At 38.3% G+C, this 12,459-nt stretch overlaps 1 protein-coding gene across 1 annotated transcript in view; it reads left to right on the forward strand.

Moving 5' to 3' along the window:
• MMD (monocyte to macrophage differentiation associated) overlaps positions 1 to 8,730 on the forward strand; it is a 36,060-nt gene extending 27,330 nt beyond the window's left edge. Inside the window, exon 7 of the mRNA XM_007949647.2 lies at positions 8,530 to 8,730. Coding sequence (XP_007947838.1) covers positions 8,530 to 8,730 — 201 coding nt within the window. The remainder of the gene's footprint in view (positions 1 to 8,529) is intronic.
• The last annotated feature ends 3,729 nt before the right edge of the window (positions 8,731 to 12,459 follow it).

Genomic DNA, 12,459 nt, shown 5'->3' on the forward strand with positions numbered 1-12,459 from the left:
TTCTGAGGCAGTATCACTACGGAAGTAGATTGCCCCATCTTCCTTCTGAGGAGTGGCTGGTGGGTTTGAACCGCCAGCCTTCTGATTAGCAGTCAGGTGCCTTAGGCACTACTACGCTAATGGAATACTGGAGATACTCAACTAATTTGATTTTAAAAAAAAAGTAGGAAAAGAGGATAAAGGACACAAAGACTAGATGAGACCAGATAGAAAACAAGCTAGGAGACCTAAAAGCACCCCTATCAATAATTACGTCAAATAGAAATAAACTAAACACTCAACTATTAAAAGGCAGAGATTTTCAGACTGGATAAAAAAGCAAGTCTTAGCTCTATGCTATTTATATGAGACACACTTTAACTATAAAGATGCAGGTAGGTTAAAAGTAAAAGGATGGAAAAGATACACTGTGAAAACACTGATTGTTAAGAAAGTTGCAGTGGCTGTATTTGTACCAGGCAAAGTAGATGTCAAGACAAGGAATTAAGGTACACATTTCATAATGATGAAAGGGTTATTTCATCAAGGAGCTACAACAGTCCTAAATATCTGTGCACCTAATAATAACAGAGTTTCAAAATACATGGAGCAAAATCTAACTGAAGTAAAGGGGAAAACAAATCCACAGTCATGGTTGGGGATTTTAACACTTCTTTCTCAGTAATTGAACAAGTAATTAAACATATAGATAAAAAAACAATAAGAATACCAGATTTGAACAATATCAGCAATCATTTAACCTAATGGGCATTTCAGAACACTATACTCAATCCCTGCACTGTACCAATTTTTTTTTTTTTTTTTTTTTTTTACAGAATGTTCATCACAATAGATCATATGCTGGGCCATAATATAATCCTCAATAAATGTAAAAGAATTGAAGTCCTAAGCAAAGAAGATGTGGAAAATCCCTAAATATTTTAAAATTAAACAACACATTTCTAAATAACCTCATGCATGGGTCAGAGGACAGATCAGAAGGAAATTAGAAAATAGTTTGAACTGAATTATAATGAAAACACAACCTCAAAATTTATGGAATGCCACCAAGGCAGTGCTTATATTGAAAAAGAAGAAAGTTTTAAAAGTAGTGATCTACGCTTCCACCTTAAGCTAAGAAAGAAGGGCAGATTAATTCCAGAATAATAAAAGTAAAGAAATAAAGGACAGAAATCAAAGAAATTAAGATAGAAATGGATAAACAATAGAGAAACCAAAGGTTGGTTCTTTGAAAAGATCGATACAATTGGTAAAACTTAGGTAGACTGATTAAGAAATAGAAAAAAAAGCATAGAATGCCAGTATCAAGAATAAAAAAAGGAGTATCAGTATAGACACCCCATATGAAAGGATACCAAACAAATATCATGAAAGCTTTATACAACATGTACAACAACTTAGATAAAATGGACAAATTTCTTAAAAGACACAGTGTACCACAACAGACTCATAAGAAACAAAGAATGTGGATAGCCCTGTATCTGTTTAAAAAACAAATTCATAATTTAAAATCTTCCTACAAAGAAAACCTCATATCCAGGCAGCTAATGCTTATGCATATGCATAAGCATATGCTTAAGGTAGAAATAATGGGAACTCTACACAAACTGTTTCAGAAAGTAGAGACGGAAGGAACACTTCCCAATTCATTTTATGAGGCCAGTGTTACCTTGATACCAAAATCAAACCAAGATATAAGAAAACTACAAACCAATATGCTTACTAATATGGATAGAAAGCCTTCAACAAAATATTTTCAAATCTAATTAATCAATATCTAAAAAAAAAAATAATACTTCATAACCAAGTTAATTTATTCCAGGAATGCAGGCTTGGTTTGGTAATCAGTCATTAAAGTTATCACATTAAGAGAAACAAAGAGAAAACTGGTGGTCTCAATAGACAAAGAAAAAAAATTTGAAAAAAAATGACTACTTATTCATGATGTTTTTTTAAAAGAACAACTCAGTAAACTTGGAATAGAAGGAAATGTCATAAATTCATTAAAGGGCATCAATGAAAAACTTACCAGCTAATGTATTTAATGGTGAAAAACGGAATGCTTTTCCTCTAAGATTTGGAACAAGGCAACAATATCTGCCCTTGCCACTTCTATTCGACATTGAACTGATATTCTAGCACTGCAATAAGATGAGAAAAAGAAATGAAAGGCAAGCAGATTGAAAAGGAGTAGGTAACTCTGAGTAAGTAGAAAAATTTAAGGAATCTGTAAAAAGTTACTTAAAGTAAGAAAAAAAATAGCAAGGTAGTAGGATATAAGGTCAAAATACAATACCTAACTGTATTTACATATACTTGGAACTAGCAGCTGGAAAATGATGTTAAAAATTATAATGTGCCCTGAGACTAGAAGAACTGATGGTGCCTGGCTACCACTGCTGACCACTCTGGAAGGGATCACATTAGAAGGGCCTGGATAGAGTGGGAGAAAAATATGGAACGAAACTCAAAAGCATAGAAAGACCAGGCTTACTGGTCAGATATAAACTGAAGGAATTTCCCAGACTTTGCCTCTTTTTCACCCTTCCTCTTCAGGCCTAGCACTGAACTGAACCCCATGGTTCAGTTTTTGGCAAAACAATAGATAGGTCTATTAAGGTGAAGGATATCACTAGGAAGGTGGCCCTCCTTAGAACAATCAACCATTTGAGATCAAAAGGGCAGCATTTGCTCAAGGACAATGTACAAAAGGTGGGAAGTGTTAGGAAAGAAGGAATGGAAGTGGAGAACACAGGGAAGAAGTGGGATGAGTGATGTTGTTACATTGTGCGGGCTGCAGTCAATGAAGTGTATGAATTGTTGAGTGGAAAACTGATTTGCTTTGTAAACCTTACCCCAATCACAATAAAAAGTTTATATAATTATAATGTTTACATTAAACAAAAGACAAAAATTTAGGGATAAGTTTAATGAAAGATGTGTAACACCTCTTAATAAAATTATAAAACACTGCTGAGAAATTAAAGAAGACCTATATAACTGAAAAATAGGCCATGTTCATGAATTTATAATACTCAGTGTCATTAAGATATTAATTCTCCCCAAACTGATCCATAAATTTAACACAATCCCAATCAAAATCCCAGCAGACCATTTTTAGAAATTGACAAGCTGATTCTGAAATTGATTTGGAAATGGCAAAGGACCTAGAATACCCAAAGCTATTTCAACAAAGAAGGACAAAGTTGAAGGACTTACACTATCTTATTTCAAGACTTAATATAAAGCTGTAGTCATCCAGAGAGTACAGAATTAAAGATGGACAAATAGATCAATGGGACAGAATGAAGAGCATAAAAATAGAATTGCACTTATATGGTGAATTGATTTTTGACAAAGACGCCAAAGAAATGCAATGGGAAATGGGGAACTTTTCAACAAATGGTATAGAACAACAGGATATCCATGTGAAAAAACATGAACCTCAACTTCATTTCTTACACAAAAATTCATTCGAGGTGCATCATAGACCTAAATATAAACCATGCTATAACTATAAAGTTTCTACAGGATCCATAGGAGCAACTGTCACAGTGTTAAGATAAGCAAAGATTTCTTAGGCCATAGAAAGCACCAACCATAAAAGAAAAAAAAAAGATAATTTGGACATTTTCAAAATTAAAATCTTTTGCTTATTAGAAGACACTATTAAGAAAATAAGTAGACAAACCACTCACTGAGAGAAAATATCCGTTCTCTGTATATTTGACAAAGGATATAGTAATATATTTCTAAAAACTCCAACTCAATAATAAAAAGGCTGTCCTGTAACAATGGGTAAGAGACTTGAGCAGCACTTCACAAAGAAAGATACGGAAGTGTCCAGTAAGCCCTGGAGAACGTGGTCCATATCCTTAGTCAGCAGGGAAGTGAGGGAAGTGGAAATTAAAACCACAAGGACCTGCTATAACATATCCTATCAAAAACACCAAACCCGACTGCCATCAAGCATATTCAGACTCATAGCGACCCCGTTGAGTTTATGAGGCTGTAAGTCTTTACAGACGTGGATTGCCCCATCTTTGTTCTGCAGAGCGGCTAGTGGGTTTGAACTAGACCTTATGGTTAGCCAAATGCCTTATCTGCTATGCCACCAGAGCTCCTTATATATCCTATCAAAAAAAAAAAAAAAAAACCAACTCACTGCCATCGAGTCAATTCTGACCCATAGCAACCCCCTTTGGGTCTCCGAAGTGGTAAATCTTTATGGAAGTAAATTGCCCAGCCTTCCTTCTGTGGAGTGGCTGGTGGCTTTGAACAACCAGCCTCCTGGTTATCAGTCAAATGCCTTGGACTATAGAATAGCTAAAATTAAAAAGACAACACCGAATATTGTCCAGGCTCTGAAGTAACTGGAACCCTAATACACTGTCAGTGGGAGTCTAAACTGATAGATGGTGATGGTTGTGTGCCATCAAGTCAGTTCAGACTCACAGCAACTCTATAGGACAGAGTAGAACTACCCCATAGGGTTTCCAAGGCTGTAAATCTTTATGGGTGCAAACTGTCTCATCTTTCTCCCAGAGAGTGGCTGGTGGGTTCAAACCACGGACTTTTTGGTTAGCAGCCAAATGCCTTAACCACTGTACCACCAGATCTCCCTATGTGCTATACTTTGTGTAAATTAATCATCATTAAAAAGAAAGAAGTTTTCAGTTTTGGAATAGTTTCATGTTTTCAGAAAAGTTGCAAAGAATCCCCATATACCCCACACCCAGTTTCCCCAGTTATTAACATCTTACATTAATATATTTGTTATAAATAACGAACCAGGATTAATACATCATTAAAATTAAAGTAGGAGCTCTGGTGGCATAGTGCCTAAGGCATTTGACTGCTAACCAGAAGAGCGACGATTCAAACCCACCAGCCACTTCTCGGAAGGAAGATTGGACAATCTATTTCCGTATTGATACCACCTCGGAAACCCAAGGAGGGGTTGCTATGAGTCAGATCTGACTTGATGGCAGTGAGTTTGGTTTTATTTTATAGTTAAAGTGTATATTTTATCCAGAGTTCTTTCATTTTCCCCTAATATCCTTTTCCTGTTCTAGGATCATATCTAGGATACCGCATGACATTCATTATCATGTCTCCTTAGGCCCCTCTTGGCCCTGAATTTCTCAGACTTGTTTTGATGACTTTCAGAGTTTTGAGGAGTACAGGCATTTTTAGAATGACCAGTTGGGATTTGTCTGATATTTTTCTCAAGTTTAGATGGAGTCTATGGATTTTGGGGAGGAAAGACCATAGAAATAAAGTGCCACATGGTCATATCAAGGGCAGAGATTTTCTACATGACTTATCACTATTGATGTTGACCTTGATCACCTGGCTGAGGGTATTTGTCATGTTTCTTCACATTAAAGCAACTCTATTTTATCTCCTTTTCAAACTGTACTCTTAAGGAATGAGCTCCACCTCCTTGGAGAGTATCTACATAAATACTGCAGATACGTACATATATTATTTTAAATTTTTTATGGGCGATTCATCTCTTCATACTCACTTACTTATTCAGTCACTTGTATCAGTATGAACTTATCGATATTTATTTTATATCCTGGGTCACAATTCAATGCTACTTTATTTTGTTGTTCAAATTATTTCCTCTTTGGCCATCAGGTGCTCTTTCAAACCTCAAGTTTTTTTCTTTTCTAAATTTTATTTATTTTGTTGTTGAGAAAATACTGTATTTTTCATATATAATGTGCCCATATAAATAACATGCATGTGCAAGTAACACACATAGGAAACTAATGCACAAGGTGGGTATGCAGTTTGAAAAATACGTAATGTGTTATTTGCATAAAATATGATACACAGCAAAATATACACCAATTCAACAGTTCTTACCCATACAATCTTGTGACATTTTTTACCGTCTTCGAGTTGTACAACCATTCTCATGTGCCTTCTCTGAGTTGTTCCTCCCTCCCTCAATTGTTTGAAATGCCAGAAAAAGAGGTGCAAGGTCCAGAAACCACTACGTTTGAATTCTGATTCTGACAGTTAAAAGCCACATGGCCTTGGGCAAATTACTTGATATCTCTCTCTCTGAAATGGAGATAATGTTAGTAACCTAACTTAGGGTTACTTCTGTAAAGATTTACTGCCTTGGAAACCCAATGGGGGTCTCTATGAGTTGGAATCAACTCAATGGCAGTGAGTTTGGGTTTTTTTTGGTTTTAACTTAGGGTTCTTGTGGAAATTAAATGAATAAATAAATGCATGGAAGTGCTTCAAATGATGCCTGGCACATGGTAACAATAATGATTCTAAATAATGAAGAGAACACTTTTCATTCATTTTAGGATTAACTATGTTCTAGTTCTTTGAAAGCTCGTAAGATAACATTGTTATCGTGGGGTATCTTGAGGGACTATCTATTAACTAGAGTGTGTGTCAAAACCAACCTGTGTACCAGATTTGATCCTTTGCTTATTATTTTGACAGAAAAGAAAAAGAGTTCTGTTTTTTTGGGGGGGAGGTGGGAATGACCAATTATGTGACATTGTGTAGGTCACTTCACTTCTATGACCATGTGCCTTCATCTTTAAAATTGGGAGGTTATATTAGGTAAGTAACTCTTATATTTGGGAATCATGTGCCCCTTTGAGAGTCTGGTGAAAGCCTTAACCCTTTGCTGGAAAATTGTCCTTTATACATACACACACAGAATAATTGTGTTTGTATAATGGCTGTTCCTTGCTCTGTAACTTTAAGGCAGGAGTGTTTATTTGTTTTTTTAACTCTTTAAATCAAAATAAATCTGGCTGATGTTCCAAATTACCAAGGTTAATAAGAAATCTGGTATCAATTCGGGTTGGCTACTTCTTTTTGCTTTTAGCCTAGGTATGTTGGCCCATTCAAAGTAGGTGGTTGTATTAGACTTTTCATTTGCTTTTTCCTGGACTTGACCCAGGGACCTACTCCAGTACTCACAAGGTTGCAGCCATCAGTGCCCAGTCCTCTGGGACACCCTCACACCCATCCCCTTCCACTGCCCTGCCATTTAGGTCTCCACCCATCCTGCAGAACCTGTGGCTTTTCTATCCCTAGTCTTCAGTATCTAGCAAGGTTACAGGGGTCTGACATGTTTCTTCATCAGGTTCCTAAGCACTGCCTCTGTTCTCTTCTCTCTCTCATTCATACAAGCCACTTTAATCTTATAGATTGGCCTAGCTCTTTGGAAGCTAAAGAGTAGCCTAAAAACTTCTTTTACCCATAAAACATACAAAGTCTGTTAATGACCCGCTAAGCTAAGAACTGCCCATGCTGCAAAGACATAAAGACCTGGCTACTCATTTAGGTGGGAGCTCTGGTAGCGTAGTGCCTAAGGCACTTGACTGCTAACCAGTAGGCTGGCGGTTCAAACCCACAGCCACTCCTTGGAAGGAAGATGAGGCAATCTACTTCTGCAGTGATGCTGCCTCAGAATCCCAAGGAGGGGTCGCTGTGAGTCAGGTCAGACTCGAGGACATGTAACAACAACACAACAACTCATTTAGGTTCGGCAATATCTTACACTGGCTGACCTGTGTTCTCAGAGGTGACGTCTAGCTATAGATTTCCTGTGTTAGAGTAAGCAAGTCATAAACTCACGCCAGCGGGGGACGTCTCAAAGAAGCAATCAGCATAGAACAGTGTTTGAGGAGGGCGGAGGGAAGTGAACACCAGATCTGAGATGTAAATTATAGATGGAATGCTGTGGGTGTGCTGTAGTAGGGATGAAAGCTTTTAAAGAGAGGAAATGAAAACCAAGGATTGTCCTTTATGAAATGAACTGCCATTCCAGCCGTGATTACTGTTGTTAGTCGCCATCCGCTTGGCTCCAGATCATGGTGACTCTGTGTATAACAGAATGAAATGTTGCTCGGTCTTACACTACCTTCATGATCCTTGGTATGTTTGAGTCCATTGTTGCAGCTATTTTGTCAGTCCATCTCATTGAGAGTTTTCCAAATTTTTGCTGACTCTCTGTTCTACCAAACATGATGTCTTTTGTAGTGATTGTTCTTTCCTGATGATGGGGCCATGATTACTGTCTGCTATAAAAAACCTCTTGCCATTGAGTACAGCTGCCCCATAGGGTTTCCAAGGCTGTAATCTTTACAGAAGTAGACTGCCGCATTGTCTCCTGATGAGTGGCTGGTGGGTTTAAGCTACCAACCTTTCACTTAGCAGCTGAGTCCTAAAATGCTGGGCCACCAGGGCTCTTCCCAAGCGTGCTGTAGGTGAGCAGGATGAGCTGCCCTTTTTTTTTTTTTTTTTTTTAATAATGTGACTATGCTTGGTCCAATCAAGACTGTCAGTACCACAGTGCAATCAGGTAGATCTCCAAGGGACGTTTTATGTTCGTTTCATATTTACAGATCAGAATTCTGTTCGTGCAGAGCTTCTTTATTGTCTTGAAAATCAAGAAGCTTAGGGGGAGTTACAGTGACCTCTGTAGCTTTGCACATCACAGTAACATCCACACCTTTTTATTTTTCCCTCTCTTGACAGAATAACACCGACGGACTTCCCGAGCTTGCCTGTGGGGGCTTAATTTATTGTTTGGGAGTTGTGTTCTTCAAGAGTGACGGCGTCATTCCGTTTGCCCACGCCATCTGGCACCTGTTTGTGGCCACGGCAGCTGCGGTGCATTACTACGCCATTTGGAAATATCTTTACCGAAGTCCCACGGACTTCATGCGGCATTTATGATCAGTCTGTACTAGGTCTCCAAACCAGTATTATTTCAACTGTGGCACTTGGGAGTGGGGTAAGAGCTGAAATTGCACAGGGAAGAAGAAAAAAAAAAAAAAGACAACTGCACTGACTTACTCTATATCTTTTGAATATAATTACTGTGAAAGTATCAAAGCTGTGTTCTGGCTTTCCCCTCTCACAGCACATAAATGAGATAGTGACTTAATTATTCATCCATTCCACTATCATGAAGGACTCTGGATAGACTTGGCCAACTGATGTTTACAAACCAGAATTTTGTATTTTCATTTTACAGATTTTACTACATGATTTTTCTAAATTACTAGGTCAGGCTGTAAAAGTCAGTGCAATAACAAAGCTTCCTTTTTAAGAAAAAATTGTTTCTTATCACTTTCACTTTCCCATTAGCTGTGTGAAGAATCATGGGCAGAAACACACCACTTTTTACTGTGTTTCATCTTGGCATAACATGGTTATTTTTTAAATAGAAACTTTAGTTTTTTGTAAATTTTTAAAAAGCTGTCTCATTGAAGCGCATCTCTGCGGCTCCTCATTCATTTGTGAATCCTGCAGCAAGCAGTCAACATTCCACAAAGGAACAAACCCAATACCTCTTCTGACAGTTTTACTAAGTGTGAAGAAATGGCCAATTTTTAAAAACTGCAGTTTTCCAAACTTTTCTGCCAACCACTAACTTTGAATTCAGTGCTGCTTTGGGCCATATACTTGACCTAGTGTGGTTTACTAGTGATGGAAAAGTATTTTGATATCATTAACTTTTTCAAAAGATCCAACTATTTCCTCTGTTCTGCCTTTGCCATGTGTTTTCAGGGGCTCTCTCAGTAGCGGATGTGTATTCCCATCTGTATTATGGTAATATTGGTGGGTGGGCCATCTTCAAAAACTGAGGACCATTATGAATTACAGTGAATAATTAATTGTATTGCCTGTTTGGTTCCCAATGGTTATGTCATTGTCACTTAACTTTATATTACCAGTTTGATGCTCATTTTAAATTGTGGCATTAGATGCATAAATTCATACTTCTACCTTTCCTCAGCCTCTCCCAATATACTTTCCTTTTCTTCTTTTTAAATACAAAAGTATTTAAAGTGTTGTTTGACAGAAACTCATGCATCTGTACTGCAGTCCATGGCTGTATCCTGGCTCAGTGAAGTGGTATTTAATGTGTTATTTTTGGTTTTCTCTGTGTCTTATATTAAGATTAACATATTAGCTGCTTTTTTTTTTTTTTTTTTATTGGATTAATTTCTCCTATTGGTGTTTCAATAAGTGAAACAACCTTGCTTTAGATCAGATGCCAGATACTGTTTTCTAGTAATGGGCTTGATCAAATGGTTAAATCAAATGGCACATTTAGACTTGCTAGTACAGTTTTTATACTGATGTGGCTTTATAAAGCCTTTATTGTGTGTGTGTATGTTTAGAATGCCCTAATTTTGAATTATATGGGAATGAGAAGCAGAAGAACTGGTATTTGCTGGTGAGTTCTTAAACAGGCAAGGTACTCAGTGATTGCACCAAGCAGACCACCTTTGTATGCATGTTTCTGAACATCTGGATGCCTACTGTTTCACTGTGTATATTTTATTTCTAATATATTTGCTTTTTGTGGATTCGTTTAAAGTCCACTCAAAAGTAACATTGTCAAAACCACTAAAATGTATGTAAAAAATTATGCTGTAGACTAGAATAAAATTGTTATTTAGACTTGTTCCACTGTCTGTAAATTAGATGAGTGGGAAAATAATGATGCATTTTTTTAAATAATTTGTTTTATTTTTGTGGTTGTTGTTGATAATATACACAAGCAAAGCATATACCCCTTCAACAGTTTCTACCTGCATGGTTCAGTGACACTGGTTACACTCTTTGAGTTAGAGAAGCATTCTCACCTTCCTTTTCCAAGTTGTTCCTTCCCCGTTAGCATATCTCACTGCCCCTAAGTTTCCTGTCCAGTCTTTGTGGTTGCTGTTCTCAGACAGATCTTGAAAGAGCACCCTGCTCAAGGCAGGCATTCTTTACCAGGGAAGCTAAACTGTGGCTTGGTTTTAAGAAGACTTCAGAGGGTATTATATTTTTGAGAGTACAGGTATTTGTAGTTCACATACTAGTCCTTTTTCTTTTTAAAGTCAGAATGGGAAGAAAAAAAATATACCTTGTCATCTAGAACTTTCTACTCCTAATCCTCTTTTTAATAATTGAATTGCCAGAGCCAACTCAAACATTAATCAACACACATTTACTGTTTAAAATAGGAGAGTTGGGGCCTGAAGAGTGTAAATTCTGTAGTTACAGCTTCACTAAGAGAAGCCTTTTGGATTAGCTTATGTAATGTACTACAGGACCAAGGTTACAAGCTTTCGTATTTTCAAGCCGTTGGGGGCCAAGCAGCCACCAGATGTCCACCATGTGTTAACCCTAATGATTTTGTGAATATATATATTAGATGTCATTCACCCTCTTCTATAGTACAGGAAACTGAGGGCCAGAGAGGTTAACTGGTTCAAGTCAGGGACTGGGGCAGGAACCCAGTTCTACTCAGATCTGAAGCCCCCTCTTCCCCATACTGCTGCTTTTCCAGACTCAACACAAACAGAGCAAAAAAGGTGACCTGGGACTCCATCAGGCATGGGCGTGGAAAGGAAAACACTTCACAGAGTTTTGAGCCTCATTAAACCCTTGGGCAGCCCTCCTTCAAATCTAGTTTTGAGGATTGTCTTAAAGTGTTATTATCCCCAAGAATTCTGTTCTCTGATCCACCAGGGGGATCTTACCTATTTCAAGAGCACCCATGCACTCCTGGGCTGTCACCTCTCTGATCAGTATTTCCACCCAGAGTTACTTTCTTTTTATTATCTGTTTCTCACACGGAGCCAGGCATGTCTCATTAACTGCCCAGTGCCCTTAGGCACTTCTCAACCTGTTCTGAACAGTTCATTATCTTTCCTCACCAAGCCATTTCTCCTAAGTGTCTTATTTTAGTTACTGATATGGTCACAGACATCCATAATTTCTTTTCTCTCACCTTCCATATTCCACCAGTCAACATGCTGTCACCTCCACCTCAGTCAACAACTCCCTGATCTGGTTCCTCACATCTGGTCCTATTGAAAGTCCTTATTTAGAAGCCCTCAGATTACTGCAAACACCTCCCCATGTATATCCCTGCTGCTGGTTACTCCCCTCCAAGGAACTGAACTTCCACTATGCTACCAGTGTTAGGCCCTAAAAAGAAAGTCTGAGCATTTCTCCTTCCTGCTTCAAAACTTCCATTGACTGTTAACTTATGAAACATTGACTCTTCGTGTGCTGATGCCCCTTGATCCTCCCTCTGTCTATCTGAGCCCCACAAAACACCAGCCACTGAATGTCACAGCCTTCTCCCATGAGCCTTCTCCCATCAGCCGTGCCCTCATCACTTTTGTGCCTGCTATTCTTGGCTTAGGAGCTCTGGTAGCGTGGTGCCTAAGGCATTTGACTGCTAACCAGAAGGCTTGTGGTTCAAACCCACCAGCCCCTCCTTGGAAGGAAGGGTTGGGCAATCTACTTCTGTAGTGACACTGCCTCAGAAACCCAAGGAGGGGTCGCCAAGAGTCTGGTCCGACTTGATGGCAGTGGGTTGGTTGGTTGGTTGGTGTGATAGTTGAAGATGTGTCAACTTGGCTGGACTCCAGTTGTGAGTGGTGGTTCCCATGATGG

Source organism: Orycteropus afer, unplaced genomic scaffold (assembly GCF_000298275.1).
Source record: "Orycteropus afer afer isolate SDZICR_OR568_19922 unplaced genomic scaffold, OryAfe1.0 scaffold00249, whole genome shotgun sequence".
Lineage (NCBI taxonomy): Eukaryota > Metazoa > Chordata > Mammalia > Tubulidentata > Orycteropodidae > Orycteropus > Orycteropus afer.